This window comes from Anabrus simplex, chromosome 1 (assembly GCF_040414725.1).
Source record: "Anabrus simplex isolate iqAnaSimp1 chromosome 1, ASM4041472v1, whole genome shotgun sequence".
Lineage (NCBI taxonomy): Eukaryota > Metazoa > Arthropoda > Insecta > Orthoptera > Tettigoniidae > Anabrus > Anabrus simplex.
The window spans coordinates 887,814,979-887,839,995 of NC_090265.1; the positions used below are offsets into that span (position 1 = coordinate 887,814,979).

Below are 25,017 nucleotides of genomic sequence, written 5' to 3' on the forward strand. Positions count from 1 at the left end.
TCCAGTATACTGAAATCAGAGCTGGCAGAGGTCTCATGGTGACCCTTTGAAGTGATCATGAAGAGCAAAAACATAAACTAGAGCGTCTGACATACTCTTACAGAAGATTGCTCTTGTTGATGCTCAACTATCATAGATGCTGTTGTGCAATTTGAATGTGTGCATCAAAGATGGGAAATATATATCTTATTAAAAGTTAAACAGTTAATTTATTGAAACCACCTATTCAATACTAGTAAAGTCTTTAGGACTATATTACTGTCATTATATTAAGTTTAAGAATGGTACATGTTTCGCCTGTCATTGCAGGCATCGTCAGCCATGAATTCTAACTCAAAGTCAGAGTTCTGAGTGGATGCTATACTAGGATTATTCATAAATCATATTTTTTATATAACAATTTGCACTGAAGTATAAAAACTTAAAGGTCATATTTGGAGTGGATAAGCCATTCATGTCTTGAAGTTCTAGTGTAACGTCCAACTAATGTTCACATTGAATGGAAATAATACTAAGTGTCAACTCTCATAATGCCAATAATGAGAACGGCATGAAACAAGTGGAATTTAAAACATCTATACATTTTGTTGTTTAGCCTATTAGTAGATTAACTTGTACTAGAACTATTCTTAAAAACTATTTTTACAACTATTTACCCTGATATATATATAACATATGGTACAATTTGGAAATGAACTTGCCGATCTTATCTGAAAGTTCCAATGGGACGTCCTATTTACAGTATGTCCACGTTGAATGGAGATAATACAAAATATCAACACTCATAATGCCATGCTGGGATGGCAATTGTAGTCTATTGGAATCATAACATTTAAACATTTCATTTTACATTTGTAGGAGATCAAACACGTTCACTTATATGGTTTTTTGGGATGGCCCAAATATTCTAAAGATTAACATCACTTTCTTGAAGAATGAGAATCACTATTAAAGTGGAGCGCCGGTTGGATGGCAAGAATGCTGGTAGAGAGCTTGATCGAGTGTCATTAAATAACGGATTATTTCATCTCCATATAAACATACTGTATGTTGTTTATGTTGTGAAGTTTTTTTGAAGTTATTCAATGTAAGCCTGGAGAGGAGTTCAACTGGATTCTGGATGTGAGTGTGTTGAAATCTGTGGAATAAAACGAAAAAGTGTGTGAGTACTATATTAGGATGGTTTATTCGTGAATTTAATATTCTTGACATTTACCCATTAGACGTTAGGAGGAAGTCCAGTTGTGTTGGTTGTGTGAGGTGGTCTGACAGTCGTTTTATCTCTGCTTCTTGTATTGTAGGGGTGTGTCACTGTTGGCCGGGAGTGTGTTGGGTGGAGTGTTGTGGGCGGGGCATTAAGATCGCTATTGGTTCGACTGGGGGAAGGGGGCAATGGCTGCTGTTGATATATGGGTATTAATGCTGGATTTACAGTTGAAGATTTTTTTTAAAAATTACCGTTTATGTTAAGAGATGATAATGTTAGGAATTTGTTCCATGACTGGGCTCTTTGTTTCTACAACGTCATTTTGATTTTGATTTTTATTGAAGTGTTGGTCTAAAAAATGTAGGTATTTTCAAATTCAGTCATTAGACTACCTTTATTAACCACCTGAGTGCCACGCGCCGATCAGATCGGCTTTCGCTCCTCCCGCGAAAAATGCCAGAGCCGACTGAATCGGCGCGATGATTTCCTAGTGTTTAACGGCTTCTGCTACCAGATGTCTCCGGGTGTTTCATTCCGTTTGAAAGCTGAGGTTTCAAGCTTTCACGAGAATGGCAGAGTTTTGGCCTTGGGGATCTTTGACACGAACGGAGGGAGTTAATAATCTGTGATGTTTACAAGCTCTGAGTTGTTGACAACATGGCGAGCTGTAGTAGAGATAGTTTTGTTGCCGGCATGGATGACGATAAGCTAATAGCCTATTTAGAGGAAAATGATATAATAGCAGATGAAGTAGAATCGGAAAGTGATTTTGATAGTGACGTGATACCAGGAACACCGCCATTATAACCAGTACAGAAAAGGAAGTGCTATTCTAGCCCCAGTACATCGGGTGTTGAGGTTACTACTCAATTGCAATCTGTGGATCCGATTAAAAATTCACTGCCAGTCCTGAGTGATTCAGAAAGTGACAGTAATGATGACGGAGCTATGAAAGATGCGAGTGATATTGAGAATAATAATGAAGGCAATGTGAATGCTAATGTTTGTTTCCGAGAAATTTTTCCGAACCACTCCCGTCATTTTCATGGATCTCGCTGGGCCTAAACATGCGCCTCCACGTAATGTCCCTATAATAGATTATTTTAAGTTGTTCTTCACTGCTTCATTGCTAAATTTGATGGTAACTGAAACAAATAGGTATGCCCAGCAATTCACGTCAACATATGCCTTTTCATCACAATCAAGGGTTAAAGTTTGGCAGGGTACTTTTGTATTGGAAATGAAAGCATTTCTGATTGTAATTTTTAAGGGTGTATATTGTTGAAATATGTCCATTGTCACAGTTTTCACTAATAATTATTGTGTACTACAAAAGGGTTGTGCATTAAATTACTGTTCAATGCCAGGTACGATTGACAGTGGAACAAAAATTTCAGTGAGGAAAATGGTGAGTGCAAATTAAAAAAAACTTTTTGGTGTGGTTGCAGTTAAATTAATCAAATTTTTGATGATGTCGTTTTGTTTAGAATTGTGTGTTTATTTTACCCATGTTCTTGGATTTAGGCAATGTCACAAACTGTATTTCCAAAATTAGACTTCAACTTAAAAATAAAAATAAAAATTTACAATTGTTAAATTGTTGTCAATTTTAAAATAAAGTGGAGATGTTTTTCAAATTTATAAGCATTTCTTGGTAAAGTCAGAAGTATATTTTATATGATACTGCAAGAATAATGCACATATTTTTCAAAATAAATTTTTTATGAATATTTTTCTGAAAGTCTGCAGAACCACTAAAAATAGCTTGGCATTCTTAGCCAGAATATCATGGCTTGGCATTAAGAGGGTTAATAATCTTTAAGATTTGAAGATCCTGGTCTATGGTGGGGAAGTTATGCCCTGTTTCTTTCATATGAATGCTCATAGCAGAGTGTTTGTTGTGCTTGGATGCAATGATTTGCTCTAAATATCTTGTATGAAAGATGTGTCCAGTTTGCCCAACATAAGGAAATTCACATTGGGCGCATCTGAGTCTATAAACTCCTGAATTAGAGTATATTTGTAGTTCTTTTTTTCGGTTGTCATTTTAAAGAGGAATTTTGAATGCTCTATGGATTAAGCTGTAGAAGGTTGCTAATTTGTGAGAATGCGGGTGCACAGATTCATTTCTTATAGTCAGAGGGACAAAAATGGGTGTTCTGTAGATTTGAAATTCGAATGTATTATTGGTTCTATTTATGATTATATCTAGGAAATTTAAAGAGTTGTTGGTTTCATCTTCCTTTGTGAAGGTGATGTTATTGTTGAGTCCATTAAGAAACTCTAAAATGTTGTTACTGTTGTTTTGCAGTTTATCAATGATGGCAAACGTGTCATCTACGAATCTTATCCATAGGTGGACACCGTTGATTTTGTTTACTATTTTGTTAGCCTCTAGATTGTCTATGAAAATGTTTGCTAAAATGTCCGAAACAGGATCTCCCATTACCAGTCCTTTTTGACGGTAGATTTTGTTGTTGAAAGTGAAGTAGTTATTTTTCAAAACAAAGCTCAATGATTTGTTGAAGTCATTTCTTTCAAATTTGCTTAAATTACTGTGTTTTGAAAGGTTCTTTTTGATAATATCTATAGTGTCATTTATAGGGATGCTTGAGTACATACTGGTGATGTCATATGAGACCATTATATGGTTAGGTTGTAGTTTAAATTGTGTTAATTTTTTGCAGAATTCAATGGAAATTTTTACATATGCTTCATTGTTGAATTTGAAATGTTTGTTAAGAAAATAATGTAAAAATCCTGAGACCTTATAAGTGGGACTGTTTCTGCTATTTATAATAGGGTGCACGGGAACCTCTTTTTTATGGATTTTGGGTAATGCTTGTAAATCATTTGTAAATAGATATCTGTCAAAGATGGAAACGCCAGGTCCAGCAATGTTCTCCTCCCTCCATCAGGTGTAACATGTGGCCGCAGGTTTTATGCACATCATGATTGGTTTAGTCACCAATAACATCAATATAGGGTAAAGAGGTGGTGAAACAATTGCAGGAGAGAAACAAACACCTGGATATGAGTAACAGCCGATGACAATGATGATATTTTCTTCAACATTTATCTCTATGAACTCTTGTGCATGAATTCTTACAGAACCTTTCCACTTCTGTATAAATAATATATGAATGCTACGATATTTTAATTATAAATTCGTCCTAACTATTAAAGAAATCATACCTGGATTCAAAACTTTCTCCACACATGGATGTTGTTCCAAAAAGCGTCCAACAGCTAGACAATTTTTCATGTGCTCTTCCATGCGGAGAGGTAATGTCTTCAAGCCGCGATTCACCAAGTAACAGTCAAATGGAGAAGGAACTGCACCTATACCTAAACATTAAATATAAAACTCAAATTAGTTGAAATGTTTTTTCTTTTCTATGTCGCACCAACACAAATAGGTCTTACGATGACGATGGGATAGGAAACAGCTAGGGGTGGGAAAGAAACGACCATGGCCTTAATTAAGGTACAGCCCCAGCATTTTCCTGGTATGAAAATGGGAAACCATGGAAAACCATCTTCAGGGCTGCTGACATTAGCGTTCGAACCCACTACCTCCAAAATGCAAACTGATAGCTATTGCACAACCACTTGCTAGGTACATATTTGATATGATTTCATTACTTGACATGTATCACTACATGGAAACAAATTCCAGATATTCCCTGTAAAATGAGATTATGAAATACAGGGTCTTTAACACAGAATGAACCGATTTTGAGGGCTTATTGCGCCGTACTCAAGCCATGCAGCGGAACGAGTCGCATATTGTTACAAAAGGCGTGGCCTCACATTTCTATTAGTAGTCAGTGGAGTGCTCCGTGCCTTCCTTCCCTCCCCTTCCCCTGAGTCCATTTAACCTGCACAGCAATGAGCTCACTCAATTGCCGCGAGAGTCTAACAATGGCAACACCTCAGCACAAAGCGTTCTGTGTTGTTCCGTTCGCATGGACCAGGTCTGTGGTCACGGTGCAACGCGAGTTCCGTACGAGATTTAACAACTATGCATACAGGCCCTCTCCCAAGAACATCTGACAGTATTTCCAACAGTTCAAGGAAACAGGATGTTTGTGTAAAGGAAAAATCCTTGGTCGACCGCAAACTGCATAGTCAGAAGGAAATGTGAGGAGAATCCAAGAGGCGTTTACTTGGAGCCCCCGGAAATCTATTTCCCAAGGTCGCCGTCAGCTTCAGGTGAGCAGTACCAGTATCTGGCGTGTCCTGAAAAGACGCATACACATGAAACCGTATTTCAGCTGGTTCAGTTACCGAGACATGTTGGCAAGGCACAACGGATGGAATTCTGTGCTGCGATGCTAAATATGGAAAATGATGATAAAGACACCTTTTCGTGCCTCATTTTTAGTGCTGAAGAAACCTTCCATATCAATGGCTGTGTCAATCATCACAATGTTTGGATTTGGGGAACCGCACACCCACATGCTACAATCGAGCACGAACGGAATTCTCCCAATGTAAATGTTTTCTGTGCGGACAGTAATGTCAGGGTTTATGGCCCTTTCTTCTTCAACAGCAACACTGTCACAGGACAAAGCTATCTCGCAAGGTTATGAACCTCGCTCTTCCCTTTGCTGCAAACACACTCATGCGACTTCATTTTCCAACAAGATGGAGCCCCACCCCATTGGAGCTTATCAGTGCGAGCATTTCTGAACGAAACAGTGCCTCAATGGTGGATAGGTCGACACACTGCTACGGATCGTGTTCTACTCGCATGGCCACCCAGATCCCCAGACCTAACTCCTTGCGACTTCTTCCTGTGGGGATACGTCAAGGACAAAGTTTAGTTTCCGCCACTACCCACTACACTGGATGATCTTCAAGAGCGGATAACACGTGTTCTCAACTCAGTGGATCGTGATATGCTGCAACACGTTTGGGAAGAATTGTCCTACAGCCTTGATGTAGTCCGTACTTCTTGTGGTGGTCTGTTCTGAGCTGTGTGTTGAGGTCCCCAATGATGATTGCCCTCTCTTCACTGATGGTCTCTTCTAGGTCTTCGAGAAACTTGTTCTTTTCATCTTTACTGCAATCCGTCTGAGTGGCATACGCTTGCACCAGTGTCAGCTTATCCTTCCCAAAGTAAACTGTTGCCTTTATAATCCTCTCACTGATGTACTGGATCTCTGTAATACCATCTAACTCTTTAGACAATATCAATCTTACTCCATTTCTCATCTCTCTGTTGTTACCATTCCAGTAGAGGGCATAGTTTTTCTTCAACTTCAGTATTTCTTCCCTTTACCTTTCCATTTAGTTTCACTCAGTCCTAGGATTGATATTTTCCTTCTCTCCACGATGTCCACTAGGTCTTCACATTTCCCAGTCAAACTCAGTACACTGATTGTTCCTATTTGAGTGTGTTGTTTTCTTTGGGGTTGCTGCACAAACGCAAGGCCTGGCCTATCATGAGGCTGTAAGCCATCATACCTGGCGTGGGTCTGCGGGTGCTGTTGTTTACTCCGAGTTCTTTGTTTGCATCCGAGGCTCGTGTAAGTGTTGAAAGCGATTGCAGTTACTCTCCAACTGACTTTGCTAAGCATAACGTTAGAGAAGGTTTTCCGTCAGTGTTATCTCCCTTAGCCTTTAGCAGTCTCCTGCCACATCTGCAAGGCAGCAGCTACCAGTTGAATTTATGTGTCCTTTCCTACTCAACGGCTTCAACAAGCCCCCTAAGGGTGAACTCCTCTGCCCATAGCCATTGGTTCTCCCTTAGTGTGTCAGGTTTGATAACAGCTGCCCAACCCTCAGCCAGACAGTCGCAGGCAGTACCGTCTACTGTCGCATACGATAGCAGGATGTACCTGACCTGATTCATAGTCATGTCTGTCTGTTAGGTCATCAGCCCAGAGGCTGGTTGGATCCTCAAATAGCTCCACCGAAGGTTATGCGGTTATAAGGAAACCCCAAAAACCAATGGCAGCACCAAAATGAGGCGTACTAGGCAAGATGAGGAGTGAGGTAGTTTGCCATTGCTTTCCTCACTGGGTCAGAAAGTGCTATTGCAGCACGACTGACCCTATGAGCAACACCTTTCATAACACTCAGATGCACTAGTCGTGCTATGAATGTCATTACTCAGCACCACCCATACCCCAGCAGCTTCCATATTGTCACAACCATGGATGAGACTGGGACTTCGGTGGAAGCTACACTTTACTCTGGCCTGTGCCAAGAGATGGATACAAAAGTACTGTATCCATCAAGAAATGACAGCAGGCAATTCATAGTCATAGTTACAAATAAATGTAATAGAAAGGAAGGTTGTAAAAGTAGGACTATTAAGCAGTACTGTATGGTCAATAAAAGAGGAATGGCCGTGCGCGTAGAGGCGCGCGGCTGTGAGCTTGCATCCGGGAGATAGTAGGTTCGAATCCCACTATCGGCAGCCCTGAAGATGGTTTTCCGTGGTTTCCCATTTTCACACCAGGCAAATGCTGGGGCTGTACCTTAATTAAGGCCACGGCCACTTCCTTCCAACTCCTAGGCCTTTCCTATCCCATCATCGCCCTAAGACCTATCTGTGTCGGTGCGACGTAAAGCCCCTAGCAAAAAAAAAAAAAAAAAGAGGAATTAATGATTTTAAAAAAGTTATTGATCGGTGAAAAATAGAAAATAATAATGTAATGTCAAGCGGGTGATCTCAATTTACCAAATGTCAATTGGGAAGGTAATGCAAAAGACAGGAAGCATGACCAACAAACGGCAAATAAGTTAATATGGGAAGGGCACCTGATTCAGAAAGTGATGGAAGCAACTAGAGAGAAGAATATTCTGGATGTGGTGCTGGTAAAACCAGATGAGCTCTATACTAATACTAATAGATGGTATTAGTGATCACAAAGCTGTTTTTGTGGTAATTAAAAATAAATGTGAAAGAAAGGAAGAAATTAAAATTAGGACTGTTAGGCAGTACCATATGGCTGATAAAACAGGCATGAGGGAGTTTTTAATACGTAACTATGATCGGTGGAAAACGGTAAATAAAAATGTAAACAGACTCTGAGATGGGTTTAAAGCAATTGTTGAGGAATGTGAAAATAGGTTTGTACCATTAAAGGTGGTAAGGAATGGTAAAGATCCACTATATTATAACAGAGAAGTAAAGAGACTAAGAAGGAGGTGCAGGTTGGAAAGAAATAGAGTTAGAAATGGCTGTGGAAGTAAGGAGAAATTGAAGGAACTTACTAGGAAATTGAATCTAGCAAAGAAGTCAGCTAAGGATAACATGACCGAGCTCGATAGCTGCAGTCGCTTAAGTGTGGCCAGTATCCAGTATTCGGGAGATAGTAGGTTCGAACCCCACTGTTGGCAGCCCTGAAGATGGTTTTCCGTAGTTTCCCATTTTCACACCAGGCAAAGGCTGGGGCTGTACCTTAATTAAGGCCACGGCCGCTTCCTTCCCACTCCTAGCCCTTCCCTGTCCCATCGTCACCATAAGACCTATCTGTGTCGGTGCGACGAAAAAAAAAAAAAAAAAAAAAAAGGATAACATGATGCAAGCATAATTGGTGGCCACACTAATTTTAGTACAAAATGGAAGAGTATGTATAGGTACTTTAAGGCAGAAACAGGTTCCAAGAAGGACATTCCAGGAATCATTAATGAACAAGGGGAGTGTGTATGCGAGGATCTTCAAAAGGCAGAAGTATTCAGTCAGCACCGGGCGAGTTAGCCGTGCGCGTAGAGGCACGCGGCTGTGAGCTTGCATCCGGGAGATAGGGGGGTCGAATCCCACTGTCGGCAGCCCTGAAGATGGTTTTCCGTGTTTTCCCATTTTCACACCAGGCAAATGCTGGGGCTGTACCTTAATTAAGGCCACGGCTGTTTCCCTCCAACTCCTAGGCGATTCCTATCTCATCGTCACCATAAGACCTATCTGTGTCGGTGCGACGTAAAGCCCCAAGCAAAAAAAAAAATAATAAAAAATAAAAAATAAAAAAAATTCAGTCAGCAGTATGTAAAGATTGTTGGTTACAAGGATAATGTCCAGATAGAGGAGGTGACTAATACTAAAGAAGTATTAAAATTTACTTATGACAGCAATGACATTTACAGTAAGATACAAAAGTTGAAAACTAGAAAAGCAGCCGGAACTGATAAGATTTCTGGGGATATACTAAAGACAATGGGTTGGGATATAGTACCATATCTGAAGTACTTGTTTGATTATTGTTTGCATGAAGGAACTTTACCAAATGAATGGAGAGTTGCTATAGTAGCCCCTGTATATAAAGGAAAGGGTGATAGACATAAAGCTGAAAATTACAGGCCAGTCAGTTTGACATGCATTGTATGTAAGCTTTGGGAAAGCATTCTTTTTGATTATATAAGACATGTTTGCAAAATTAATAACTGGTTTGATAGAAGGCAGTTTGGGTTTAGGAAAGGTTATTCCACTGAAGCCCAACTTGTAGGATTACAGCAAGATATAGCAGTTAATCTGGATTCAGGAGGTCAATTAGACTGTATCGCGATTGACCTGTCTAAGGCATTTGATAGGGTAGATCATGGGAGACTACTAGCAAAAATGAGTGCAATTGGACTTGACAAAAGAGTGACTGAATGGGTGGCTCTGTTTCTAGAAAATAGAACTCAGAGAATTAAAGTAGGTGAAGCTTTATCTGTCCCTGTAAAAATTAAGAGGGGAATTCCTCACGGCAGTATTATCGGACCTTTATGTTTTCTTATATACTATATATCAATGATATGTGTAAAGAACTGGATTCAGAGATAAGGCTTTTCGCAGATGATGTTATTCTGTACAGAGTAATAAATAAGTTACAAGATTGTGAGCAACTGCAAAATAACCTCGATAATGTTGTGAGATGGACAGTAAGCAATGGTATGATGATAAACGGGGATAAAAGTCAGGTTGTGAGTTTCACAAATAGGAAAAGTACTTTCAGTTTTAATTACTGCGTTGATGGGGTGAAAGTTCCCTTTGGAAATCATTGTAAATACCTAGGTATTAATATAAGGAAAGATCTTCATTGGGGTAATCACATAAATATGATTGTAAATAACGGGTACAGATCTCACCAGAGGCAACGTACGCTAGTGAAATTTTATTCTAATTAAATGTAAAATCTACAACAGACAAATTACAGAAAACTGAGAGAAGAATTCTTAGAACAATTATTAATAAAAAACACCAAGTTGATGGACAGTGGAGATTGTTGCCTAACAACATTGTCTACCGTGAATGTGAATCAATAATATCTACAATGCGTAAAAGATGAATTTCCTTTTTCTGTCACATATCAAGATTACCAGACACCAGGATATTAAAACCCTATTTGATTTTTTTTTTTTATATACAATCAATAATAATTGGTTCAAAGATGTTCAGGATGATTTGGAAGAATTGGGTATAACTCAGCAACAAATCAAAGACAGAAAAGAGAAGAGGATTTTGATGAACAAAAACATAAGTCTCAAACTAAAAACAGTTGAACGGAAACAATATACTATATCGGACACACAAAGGGCTTCCAGGTCGGAGAGGATGAGAAAGTTCTGGGAGAAGAAAAATAAGAAATTAACTCAAATGTATTGATTAAGTGCTCCAATGTGGGCATAAAATATGTAAATAAAAAATAAAAAAATAAAAATAAATAAATAAATAAATAAATAAATAAATAAATAAATACAGTCACTAACAACTAAATCACTGCGTCCAGGAGTAGGAGTGAAATGGACTCAAGAAAGAAAAGACATCCATAGCGCTAGAATGAAAGAATACTGGGCTAAGAGGAAGAAAAGAGCTCACCAGAGTTGAGAACCATGTGGTCCATCGTAGGCCTAAACGAAGAAGAAGAAGAATAAGAATAAGAATAAGAATAAGAATAAGAATAAATAAATAAATAAATAAATAAATAAATAAATAAATAAATAAATAAATAAATAAATAAATAAATAAATAAATAAATAAATAAATAAATAAAATGACCCCTTTTATTAGTGTGAGAATATGATAAATATAATGACCTCTTTTATATATATAATTTATTAAACAAATTGTGTACAAGGTATTAATTAATTAATTAAACAAAATTAGCATCATTTGCACAGTATGACAAAGTCAATGTCCTGTCTTTGCACTCAATGATATGATACGTGTTGCATGGTCCTTCACATATGGTGCACTGACATCTGTCGGTGGGGCTATGGTATTCCTTCGTCGAACATATTCGGTGATGTAGTCTGTGGGTTGCCACTCTCGTATATAAATGGCGAAGTTGGTAGTTGGCCTTTTTCCATTCGTTGCTTGTCATCGCTGGGGCGGTGAGGAGTCCGGGATTGATGTCCCTCGCTTTCTGTCGCCTGTCTTCTAGGAATCTGGTGCTTTGTGGTGTTGGTATCAGATTATGAGCTTTCATCAGGTCTTCTACAAAGAAGGTTGTGTCTGCCAAGTTATACATTATTCTGTTTTGCGTGTATTTTGAGACACAGAGCATTCTTTTCAGATAGGCTGTTTTAATTCCCTCTAATCACTTCAGATTTGAGTATGTGAGGTGGTTCCATATAAGCTGTATGCCGTATGAGGCAATGGGAGCAATCTTTATGTCGAATAGTGTCAGGGCTGTTGTGACGGATAGTAGATTCAGTTTCTTTATCTTGAAAGTCGCCTTTATTGCTCTTACAGCTCTGTCTTCAATGTGCTTGGAAAAGGCATGTCCTGTCACTTGCAGTGAGAGTCCTAGGTACTTGTAGCTTTTGACTATTTCTAGTACTTCTTCCCCGCAAGTGAATCTATCAGTGTTCGCCAAATTTCCTCCTTTTCTGAATTTCATAATTTTTGTCTTTTCCCTACTTATAACTCTGTCATTTTCTTGGGACCACTCTTCCAATTTGTTTATGGCTTCTTGCAGGGGCTCTCTTCTTTCTGAGAGCAGGATCATGTCATCAGCGTACAACCACATCCTCACTTCTTCTGTTTGTATCCTTTGTATCACATCATGAGTAAGTACGTTAAACATAATGGGGCTTATAGGATCTCCCTGGAGTACTCCGTTTGTATGCTGGATTTCTTTGGATTGGATTAGGCCATCGTGGATTCTGATTGTATTTTCTCGGAGGATGCTTGCTATGAACTTAAAGTAATGGTGATATTGCAGATAGGTTAAGCTTTTCATATCAGTTATTTTCTTCTTCTTCTTCTTCTTCTTGTTCCTGATAAGTTTCTGCTTATGCACGTCGTTCACAGAGCCTCTTCCAATCTTCTCTTTTTCTCCACATTCTATCGCTCATCACCGTTCAATACGGACAAAAAATGAAATTTCTTACGTTAACCATCACTGCCTGCCACTGTAATCCTCTCCGATTTACGTCATCCAGTGATCTCTCCATCTTGTTCGTAGTCTTCCAATTGGTCTTCTTCCAGATTCTGTCTATTCCAGAGCTCTTCTTGGTAATCTTTCTTGCCCCATTCTTTGGACGTGGCCGAACCATTTCAGCCTATTTCTCTCCATAGTTTCTTTCAGAGGATTGATCTGAGCATGTTTCATATGGTTTCATTTCTTATCTTGTCCCTCCTTGTTTTACCCAAGATCCCTTGCAGAAAGCCCATCTCTGTTGCTTGTAATCTACTCAGATCTTTTTTTTTTTGTCCAAGTCCAACATTCTGATCTATAGGCCAATATTGGCAAATAATATGATTTATATATCATGATTTTTGCTTTGGTAGGTACTTTCCAATTTCTAATTATGTCTGATACACAGTAATAAAATACTGAGCAATTTCCTATCCTCTCCGAAATTTCTCCCTTGATGTTTCCTTTCCCAGTTAGGTTACTTCCTTGGTATTTAATAGCATCTACTTCTTTAAGAATTTTTCCATTACACCTAAGATCCTTCATTTTTTTGTTTTCTCTACTGATTTTCATTACCTCATTTTTTGTTAAAACTTATTTCCATGCCTGCTTCTTCAATTGCCCTCTGCCAGGTATTTAGTTGTTCTTCCAATTTTTGTTCATTTTCTTCCCGTATCATTACATCATCTGCATATGCTATGACTTTCATATCATTTGCTTTTGACCCTTGACTAACTTTCCTAATAATGTAGTCCATCACTATATTAAAGAGCACTGGTGAAAGTACACTTCCTTGTCGAACTCCTCTGTCTGTCCTAAACCATTCTGATTTGTTGCCATCTATTATAACACAGTTCAGATATTTGTTGTACATAAGAACCTCATTTATTCGGATTACGTGGGACCGGAACTGATCCAGACTATTGAAAATCCAGATAATCCAAAAAATTAAGAAACAAATGCAGTACATGTTATATAATATATTAACTGAAGTTGTGCAGTGATACCTTTCTTCAATTGTACAAAAGATGTAAGAACACTTTTCTTACATTTAGGACTTTGTTTTATGCATTAAAATACTGTAATGCGTGAGCTTTTTCTGTTTTACATTTGTATAGCGTTTGCGTGCAGCACGATCACAACATTTTACTAACATCAGTTCTGCCCGTGTTGTTTCAGTCTGGGATTCTACATACGCCATCAGTTTGTCCAGCTGCATTGTTACATCTCCATGAGTCAATGTTTCATCTTCCAATCACCATCACACTCGTCATTACCTGCTGAGGAACAAGAGGCAATTAATTTATTCATCTGTCATTATGCCGTAGCCTGAATTACAGGCAATAATTTATTCATCTGTCATTATGCCGTAGCCTGAATTACAGTCATTTTTCAACCGGCCATTTACGTCATTCACATCTACGTCCGAGCATCCGGGAATGCATGCAAATGTGTCAAGGAACTCAGATGTGTCCACGGTTTCCCATTCTCAATTCCAGGCGAATGCCAGGACGGTACCTTTGATAGACCGTGGCCGATTTACTTCCAATTCCTGTCCTTAACTATCCTTGGCGGAAAGACATTCAAGAAGAATCGACCCAGTAAAAGTAAAACTACATTTGTATTATTTTCGATCCGGATTAATGAGGGCCAGATAAACGAGGTTCTTGTATACAGGTTTCTATTCTGAATTGCATTTCCCTTGACAATTCTATTCTATTCAGCCTTGCCATATCTCTTCTCTTCTAACCATGTCATAAGCCTTTTGTATATCTATGAATGAAACTGCAATGTCTTTCCCAAATTCCCATTTCTTTTCTACTATTTGTCTAGCTGTAAGTATGGCATCAATAGTTGATCTTCCAGGTCTAAATCCTTGTTGTTCTTCTCTTAATTGTGAATCTATCTTATTCTTGATTTTTTTAAGATTATCTTTTTATAAATCTTCATACAAGACACAGTAATGCTATTCCTCTATAGTTCTTACAAAGTGCCTTGTTACCTTTTTTAAAAATAGGTACAATAATTACCCTTATCCAATCATCAGGAATCTTTCCATCAGTCCATACTATCTTCATTATTCTATACAGCGACTGCATTCCACTAGGTCCTGCAGCTTTTATCATTTCCACTGTGATGTCATCTATTCCAGGAGCTTTGCTATTTTTCATTTCTAATACAGCTTTTTCTACATCCGACATTTGTAGATCTTCTCTTCCTATTTCATCTGATCGTTTATTCGGCCCTTCTACTGTAATCATAATATTTATTATATGTCCATCTATTTCCTTGGGTTCATTTGTTTCATTTTGTCCTTCATATAGATTTTGGAAGTATTCTTTCCACAATATCTTATATCTTATATATATATATCTTAGTATCAACAATCAAACGAGCTTCGGATCAAATGTAAAACCAATATCAAAAGTGACAAAGCCTTTGTGCAGATTTGTCAGGTATGACAGCCAAAATGGCTCCAATGATAGACAAATCTGTTCAAAGAAAAATATAAGAATTGGGACTATTAATGTAGTATCCTTAAAAAAGGATGCATGGATTCAAGAAATCACACAGATAATGACAGAGAGAAACATACTGATAATGGGACTAAGTGAAATTGGCATAGGAATATGGCGACCCTATCGCCCAGTGGGTAACCACTGCGATTAGCCTCCCGAGTATTGGTGGGTAAACCACAAACCTTACTGACATGAGAAAATGCATGTCAGGCACTGACCAGCTAGTGCATAACAAAATATTAACACAAAGATCCACGATAGGCCTAACAAGCCAGTGACAGCGTATTATATCGCTTTCTCACCCGTGTTATTAATAGTGCCATCCAACTCGTACGCTCTTGTTAACTGATAGTACTAATAATATAGGCTACTTGCTGAATGCATTTATAATTATTATGAAAGGTGTTATCAGTAAGAATTGAGGTTAGGTATGTACATAATTCCTAATGATGTTGACAGGGAGAAAATGTCCATGTAAGATCCATCTGTGGTATTAAAACATGTAGAATCTGGAAATTACTGAAGTACCAGGTGATAAGTTGAAGTACAGGAGATACTAAATTAAAAATGAGTACAGTATATGCTACATGTAGCCATAGATAATAGTACTTGAAATTTATTTTATGTTGATTTATGTACGTGCATTCACATTGAAAGCTAGCCCGCCTGGTGGCCATTATCCTTAAGGTGTTGAAGTCTAAATGGTCTGACACTGCGGTTAGCCGCTACAAGTCCCGTTGGTCGAAAAAAATGTCACCATCAGAATGTTGGCCAGCAGGGTAGGGGAGGTGGTGATATACAATTTCTAATCACTAGATTGCGTGCCAAAAGCCTGGATGAAATTCCAAACCTCTCCACTGCTTATGGAGTGAAGGCATATGATGCTGTTGATGGTGATTTGTCCGTTGGATGGGGGCGTTAAGCGTTGATTCAGGCCCCTTGGTGCTATTCAACAGGAGTAGGCTATGTGCCAGCACTAGGTTCTTCCTCTCCCTTCCTACTATCATACATCACGTCATTCATTTCACTCATTAACTCCTCTGATGAGGTAGACGTCAAGAAGGGCATCTGGTCATAAAAACCCACCACAACAGATTCATCTCACCTCATACTCGACCCCGTAGAGAAGCGGGACAAGGGTTGGACAAACATTCACATTGAAAGCTCTTCATCTATTCAAACTTGTCACTAATTATTATCTTAACTATAGATGTTACAATTATTTCTACCACAGAAGGTTCATGAAAATGATTAAACAACAGGCCAAGTTACTACGTACGGTATGTTGAACTTTTAAATGCTGCATGACTAACAAACAAAATAAAATCCCTCTGAAGTGCTCCTACAGGAATATGATAATTTAGCGAGGTTAGATGGATACAGTACAACTTTTTTATACGACTTCTGTTTCAGAGACTCCTTGTCTGCAATGTCAGATATTCTGTGGTACTAACTTATTCCTCATGAGGAAATCGTTCCTTTGCTTCAATAGAAGTTTCTAATGTGACATCTGCTTGAGATGTTTCCAACATCAGGTGTTCTGTGGCACCAACATATTCTTATTGCTTAGCTTGAATTCCACTATTCTGAGAACAATAGTATTTTAAGATCTCTAGCATCGCTTGGACATTTCATTAGTCGGAGTTTGGGGTTGATGTCCAGGCAAATTCCTTATTCTCCCCTTCTGCTGTTGACCAGAGACAGAAGTTCCACAATGGTAAAGCAGATAAGCAGTAGCAGTCGGAGCACATTCAGTAGAAGCTGCTTTATGCTCTGTTTTATACCATGCTCCATAGAACAAAGCTGTTAAGTCTGAATCAGTTAAAACAGGGTGTTTTATGAGACTTCAAGTTAACAGCTCTGCTTTCTTGTCCCATCTCCAGTGTTCTACAATTTACACACATTATTGCAGCAGGTTATCAGGATTCTTAAAACTAAAACTACTACACGAAGAGGTAACATGTTTTACTATCCACTAAATTTATTAAATGACTATTTACAATTATTTACAAGTTTACTGATGTTTGAGTTTTTTTACTTTTACTTTTTTTTTAATAGTGATGTACCATCTGGAGATAGTGAGGAAACGGTGACTGAAACTGTTTCAGCTGCATGCATTTTACAATGAGTGATATCATTCTGGAAATATTCAGATATTCAGCTTACCTCCTTGCCTACTGATATGCCGAGTGGTTCTTATATTTAATAATAATGTTATTTGCTTTACGTCCCACTAACTACTTTTACGGTTTTCGGAGATGCCGAGACGCTGGAATTTAGTCTTGCAGGAGTTCTTTTACTTGCCAGTAAATCTACCGACATGAGGCTGATGTATCTGAGCACCTTCAAATACCACCGAACTGAGCCAGGATCGAACCTGCCAAACTAGGGTCTGAACAAGACCAGCACCTCAACCGTCTGAGCCACTCAGCCCGGTGGTTCTTACATCTAAATCATGGTTGAATGCTGTGTACTAACTGAATATATTGGAGAGAATTAACTTGACTAATTATATCATTTTATAATATGGTATGTTTAGCTAACTTTGAACGATTATTATTTTTAAAATTTTGAAGTTTTTCAGTCTTTTCAAATTTATAAGTTATACTAGCTGTACTACCCGGCATAGCCCGGTTGGTTTAGGATGTTTACTTTTAAGATTAGTATCACCAGTTAGTTATGTTGAAGTGAATTTTTATAGAATTCCTTTCTGGGATATGGATTTTTACTATCTATTATATAGTTTTAGAGTTATTTAGATGTGTTTGATTTCAAGTTTTAAATGATTTCATTTTTTAGTAAAATTTTATCCTTGTGGAAGCTCGAATTGATTGGGAAGTATTTGATAGTTTCAAAAAGATAATAAGTGATAACTTCATGCATTTATCAGTCACGGTATAGATATGATCTACACAATACAGTAGAGTCTCGATTATCCGACCTAAACGGGACCAGGAGAAGGTCGGATCACCGAAAATGTCGGATAATACAGAATAACTTTGAAACTGAACTAAAACAAACAGGAAGGCTACACTCTAGTACTAAAACAATGACATGTTTTAGGTACTCTATTTATTGAATTATCAATTCAACTCTACAGTACATGCAGTATTGAACGAAAACATTCCAGGTGTCTTACGAAAAGAATCTTTTCTGGACCGATATTAAGCTGCCTAATGCCGTACCGTTTTTTCCACCGATCAAGCCACCCAGCACTGGCAGGAAAATTAGGGTCCCCTTCATTAAACTCCTTCTGGAAATACACAGCATTTTCCTGCAGAACGGGGCCAGATAACTAAAGAAATAGTGCTTCACTTACTTTTTCGCACTCACTTCTATTGGATTTGGTGCGCTCTGGTAGAGCACCACTTTTCAATTTCTTCCCTCTATTTTTTCCAGTTTCAACACCATAACCTGAAGCCACATTTTGAAGAATTTCCCCTTTGTCTAGTCTCTTTAATGCACTCAACTTGTCTTCCATAGAAACAATCACTTTCTTCCATTTACGCACCAATACTACAATGATCAATGACTGAAGACTCACTGCACCTGTCCTTGAGAAAAAAACGGTCCTACCGCCAGCGGTCAGGCCAGTGCTTGTCCCATGGTCGCACCCTCCACAGCGGGTGTGCCTGAATTTAGCCTCCAGCAAAAGATCAAATTAAGTCTACCAGTGTCGGATAACGTGGAATGTCGGATAAGCGAAGGTCGGATGAGCGAGACTCTACTGTATCAACTGTCATTGATACTCTCACCATCAACCTTGAGACCCTAAACGCAGTGGATTCAACACTAATCTCGGTCGTATTATACTATTCACTACAAAACACCTTTTAGTATACCATTCCAATGGAGGCTGAACGTCGACTTAAACTATATTCAGGGAGTCACAACAATGAATTTGACATTAATATCAGTTATTTTCTATTATTTTTAAATAATGGAAAATGTCATGCCCTCCCATTCCCCACCCGAGCGGGGATTGGTGTTTTATCTCCATAGTATTTTTTTCCAGATGGTAAGTCATATATGTACCAAGTTTTGTTGAGAGCTATTTTGGAATATACCCACATACAACCATTTTTGACGGTTATTTTTACATTCATTTTCAACCCTTCTCAACCTCCATACCAATTACGGTGAAGTATGACTTATCCACCCATAGTGTCACAGTTCAACTCAGCGAACTCGTAAACATTAGTATCAGTCATTTTCGTTTATTTTTATATTTCACCACCTCCACGAGGAGTGCTACTGGTGTTTTACCCAATAGTATTTTTTTCAGATAGTAAGTCATATGTGTACCAATTTTGTATGAGGGCTATGTTGGAAGAAACATACACAGAATGACGCCCGGAGTATCAATATTCGTCTCACTACTCCACACTATTTTTGATTATTTTTACATCTCAGCCCTTCCCACCTCATCCCTAGCGTGCTACGTCTACCATACCTCCTCGCAGTTTGTCTCACGATAGTAAGTCATAAGTATACCAAGTTTGGCTGAAATCTCTCCCGTAGTCCAGAAAACTATGGATTCAGCACTAATATCGGTCATTTTTAGTTATAATATTTCGCCCTCATCCCTAGGGCTTCTAGGGGTGTCTTGCCCCCGCAGTATATTTTATAGATAGTAGATAATATATGTACCAAGTTTAGTTGGAACATGCATACAAACACCCAACATCTCCGTCATTTGCACATTTTCTTTTCTTCACCCCTTCTCACAACCCTGCTTACTGGGGCTCAACTTGGACTTGAACGACATCCGGAGTGTCACTATTCATTTCAGCCATCCCGAAAAGTATGGATTCGACACTATTTTCGATTAATTTTATGTCTCACTCCCCCCCCCAAGGTCGCTGAACTCACTTCAGTAGGGAACACTACGAAATTCATATCTCTTAATGCTGAGCATGGACTTTTAAAAATCTGGAGTGTCACTATACATCTCAGCGGCACCGAAAACTATAGATTCGTCACTATTTCCGATTAATTTTATATATCATTACCCCTTGCCCCCCCACTCTAAAAGGTGATGAACTTTGAACTTAAAAACTTTAGGAGTGCCACTATTCATTTCAGCGACGCCGAAAACTATGGATTCGACTTATATTTTCTATTACTATAATTATTATATCTCACTCCCGCCTCGTCCCCCCCACTAAGGGTGCTGAATATGAACTTTTAAAAAATCCGGAGTGTCACTATACATCTCAGCGACCCCGAAAACTATGGATTTGATACTATTTCTGATTATTTTCATATCTCACTCTCCCCTCGTCCCTCACCCCAAAGGGTGATGAACTTGGACTTCAAAATTTTCCGGAGTGTCACTATTCATTGTTGAGGAATGCGAAAACAGGTTTGTACCATTAAGGGTGGTAAGGAACGGTAAAGACCCACCTTATTATAATAGAGAAATAAAGAGACTAAGAAGGAGGTGCAGACTGGAAAGAAATAGAGTTAGAAATGGCTGTGGAAGTAAGGAGAAATTGAAGGAACTTACTAGAAAATTAAATCTAGCAAAGAAGGCAGCTAAGGATAACATGATGGCAAGCATAATTGGCAGTCATACGAATTTTAGTGAAAAATGGAAGGGTATGTATAGGTATTTTAAGGCAGAAACAGGTTCCAAGAAGGATATTTCAGGAATAATTAATGAACAAGGTGAGTGTGTATGTGAGGATCTTCAAAAGGCAGAAGTATTCAGTCAGCAGTATGTAAAGATTGTTGGTTACAAGCATAATGTCGAGATAGAGGAGGAGACTAAGCCTAAAGAAGCATTAAAATTTACATATGATAACAATGACATTTACAATAAGATACAAAAGTTAAAAACTAGAAACGCGGCTGGAATTGATCAGATTTCTGGGGATATACTAAAGACAATGGGTTGGGATATAGTACCATATCTGAAGTACTTATTTGATTATTGTTTGGTCGGAGGAGCTATACCAGATGAATGGAGAGTTGCTATTGTAGCCCCTGTGTATAAAGGAAAGGGTGATAGACATAAAGCTGAAAATTAAAGGCCAGTAATTTTGACATGCATTGTATGTAAGCTTTGGGAAGGCATTCTTTCTGATTATATTAGACATGTTTATGAAATTAATAACTGGTTCGATAGAAGGCAGTTCGGTTTTAGGAAAGGTTATTCCACTGAAGCTCAACTTGTAGGATTCCAGCAAGATATAGCAGATATCCTGGATTCTGGAGGTCAAATGGACTGTATCGCGATTGACCTGTCTAAAGCATTTGATAGGGTGGATCATGGGAGACTACTGGCAAAAATGAGTGCAATTGGACTAGACAAAAGAGTGACTGAATGGGTTGCTATATTTCTAGAAAATAGATCTCAGAGAATTAGAGTAGGTGAAGCTTTATCTGACCCTGTAATAATTAAGAGGGGAATTCCTCAAGGCAGTATTTTCGGACCTTTATGTTTTCTTATATATAGAAATGATATGAGTAAATGAGTGGAATCGGAGGTAAGGATTTTTGCGGATGATGTTATTCTCTATAGAGTGATAAAAAAGTTACAAGATTGTGAGCAACTGCAACGTGACCTCGAAAATGTTGTGAGATGGACAGCAGGCAATTGTATGTTGATAAACGGGGTTAAAAGTCAGGTTGTGAGTTTCAGAAATAGGAAAAGTCCTCTCAGTTTTAATTACTGCGTTGATGGGGTGAAAGTTCCTTTTGGGGATCATTGTAAGTATTTAGGTGTTAATATAAGGAAAGATCTTCATTGGGGTAATCACATAAATGGGATTGTAAATAAAGGGTACAGATCTCTGCACATGGTTATGAGGGTGTGTAGGGGTTGTAGTAAGGATGTAAAGGAGAGGGCATATAAGTCTCTGGTAAGACCCCAACTAGAGTATGGTTCCAGTGTATGGGACCCTCACCAGGATTACCTGATTCAAGAACTGGAAAAAATCCAAAGAAAAGCAGCTCGATTTGATCTGGGTGATTTCCGACAAAAGAGTAGCGTTACAAAAATGTTGCAATGTTTGGGTTGGGAAGAATTGAGAGAAAGAAGAAGAGCTGCTCGACTAAGTGGTATGTATATAGGATAATATCTTTTGTTTATTTCCACCTATTCAATACATTACAAGAAGTTGGCATTTACTTTAAAGCATTATTCAGATGAGACATGTTTCGCCTCTCACTGTGAGGCATCTTCAGTCATTATCAAAAACCTTATTATTTTACCAGGCATCTGGTTAAAGATATTCAAAAATGTGTTTGATGATTATAAGAGAGGTAAGATTTACGTTAGTTATAAACATGTTCATGAAGTAACTAAAAATCCAATATATTGATAAAAACATATGTAGTTCTTTGTTGAATAGGACTTGTTTGATTCTACTATAGTAAGAGAAGGTGGCTTGAAGCCGTAGTCGTTAATAGATGTCTAATAGATAGTGGAAGGCATAAAATATCAGTTTTATGAGAATATACATTACATTCAAATGATACTAAAAACTAGTGGATTCAAAGGTAGTACATATAAAATGTTCAATGAAATAACTATAGATCTAATAAAATGATAAACACATATGTAGTTCTTTGTTAATTAGGACGTCGTAAGATTGTACGGCTTAAAGCCGTAGTCATTAATAGATGTCTAATACATAGTGGAAGGCATATGAAATCAGTTCAATGAGAATATATAATACAAACAATTGATACATAAAAACTGGTAGATTCATAAGAGGTACATTTAAAAATGAAGGCGTCATGTGACTATAAAAGACAGTTGATGGCTTAAAGCCGTAGTCAAAGTTTGAAATGTAGGTCAAATAACTGCTAAATATATGGTAAAAAGATTAAGTCAAAATATACAGCTTAGTATAAAAAATATGAAGGAAAAACATTCCAATTGCTTGACAAAAGTTACTTGACGTTGGCATGCGTATGTCCGTGATATTTATTGGTCAACATTTCGTAGGTTATTTTAGATTTATTCGGCAAGATTGCGTTGACAAGAAGTTCACCAGATGTTTATAGTTGGCCTAATTTGTAAAAAGAAAGTTGCAGAGATGGTGATGGGTGGAAATTCTCAACGTTGGTATGGTTTTTTTGACGTGAAGGTTGGAGAGCTGTTGTGTTCTTCTTCGATGACAATATATTTTATAAAACATTGATTGTAAATAATTTATACTATTGAAGAGTATTATGGAAGTTTGATGAAGCTGTTGAATTATTGTTGTTATAGAATGGTTCTGAAATGAAGAAAAAACTGTAGTTAATTTTGACGAAAATGTTGGTGCTTACCTATGGCGTTGTAGGCCCATTTAACAAGCTGTGTGAGGCACTATTAGGATACTAATGGTCACTAACGGTTTTTACTCCTTGTGTTGTACGTATGTCGTCTGGCTAGAGGGGGGTGGGTAGGAGGGGGTGGAGTTGTAGGCTTGTGATTCGTGAACGGGAGGGAGTTGTGAATGGTAGGGGAAGCGGAGGGGCGTGTATCATTTATTGGTTTATGATTGCGCGTGGAGGGGAATTACGTAAGATGGGAGGGGGAGGGGGGTATGATGTATTTGTTGACGTAGGGGTGTTTGTTGATACTGTTTTGAAAATATTAAAAAACGTTTTGTCCTGAAGGTTTACATTATTGAATAATGTTACTATTTGGTCATATAAAGGGCTTCTATTGTCTATTGGATCATTTAAATTCTTATTAGCATTGAATTTTTGGTCCAAAAATATGTATAAATTTTCGAATTCGGTCATAAGTCTACCTTTTTTTTTACTGTTTTTAAAATTTGAAGGTCCTGTTCAATTGTGGTAAAGTTGTGCCCCGTTTCTTTCATGTGATTGCTCATTGCTGAGTGTTTATTATGTTTCTGAGCATTGAAATGTTCTGTGTACCTAGTTTGCTTCTTCCTGTTTGTCCGATGTATGAGCTGAGGCACTCATTACATTTTAATCTATAGATACCGGAGCCTGAGTATTTATTATGTTCTGAATTTATTGTATTATGGTTGAAGAACATTTTTTGGTTTGAATTTTGAGTTTTGAAAGCTATTTTGATCTCTTGATTTTTTTAAGGTGTTGGTTACTTGGTGTATGATTGGGTTGGTGTACGTAAAGGTTGCGAACTTTGATTTTTCATTTTTTATTGGGGAGAGGTTTGTGGATAGTTTCAATTTAACTTTATTGATTAGTTTGTCTATGATAGAGGGATTATATCCATTAAAAGTGGCTATTTCTTTTATTGTATTTATTTCTTTTTTAAAATTGGTCGCTGAAAGGGGAATTTTTAGAGCTCTGTACACCATACTATAAAATGAGGACTGTTTGTGTGATTGTGGATGAAGGGAACTTTGTTTAATAGTTATAGGTGTGAATGCGGGTTTTCTGTAAATTTGGAAATCAAACTTATTGGAAGTTCTTGTTATTGTGATGTCAAGAAAATTAATTGATTTGTGGTTCTCGTCCTCTTTAGTGAATTTAATATTGTTATCCAGATTATTTAAATAAGTTAATATGTTTTCACGCCTCACACAGCTTGTTAAATGGGCCTACAACGCCATAGGTAAGCACCAACATTTTCTCACTAACAACACTTAAACAAAACCTTCCCATGTTTTCTTTCATTTTCGTCAAAATTAACTACAGTTTTTTCTTCATTTCAGAACCATTCTATAACAACAATAATTCAACAGCTTCATCAAACTACCATAATACTCTTCAATAGTATAAATTATTTACAATCAACGTTTTATAAAATATATTGTCATCGAAGAAGAACACAACAGCTCTCCAACCTTCACGTCAAAAAAACCATACCAACGTTGAGAATTTCCACCCATCACCATCTCTGCAACTTTCTTTTTACAAATTAGGCCAACTATAAACATCTGGTGAACTTCTTGTCAACGCAATCTTGCCGAATAAATCTAAAATAACCTACGAAATG

The 25,017-nt window shown here is 37.8% G+C and overlaps 1 protein-coding gene across 4 annotated transcripts in view; it reads right to left on the reverse strand.

Moving 5' to 3' along the window:
* Nucleotides 1–25,017, reverse strand: part of Cth (Cystathionine gamma-lyase) — a 664,174-nt gene that overhangs the window by 94,413 nt on the left and 544,744 nt on the right. For all 4 annotated transcript variants that reach the window (XM_068225275.1, XM_067136551.2, XM_067136549.2 and 1 more), the window contains one exon: nt 4,403–4,555. In XM_068225275.1, the coding sequence (XP_068081376.1) occupies nt 4,403–4,555 (153 nt within the window). The remainder of the gene's footprint in view (nt 1–4,402; nt 4,556–25,017) is intronic.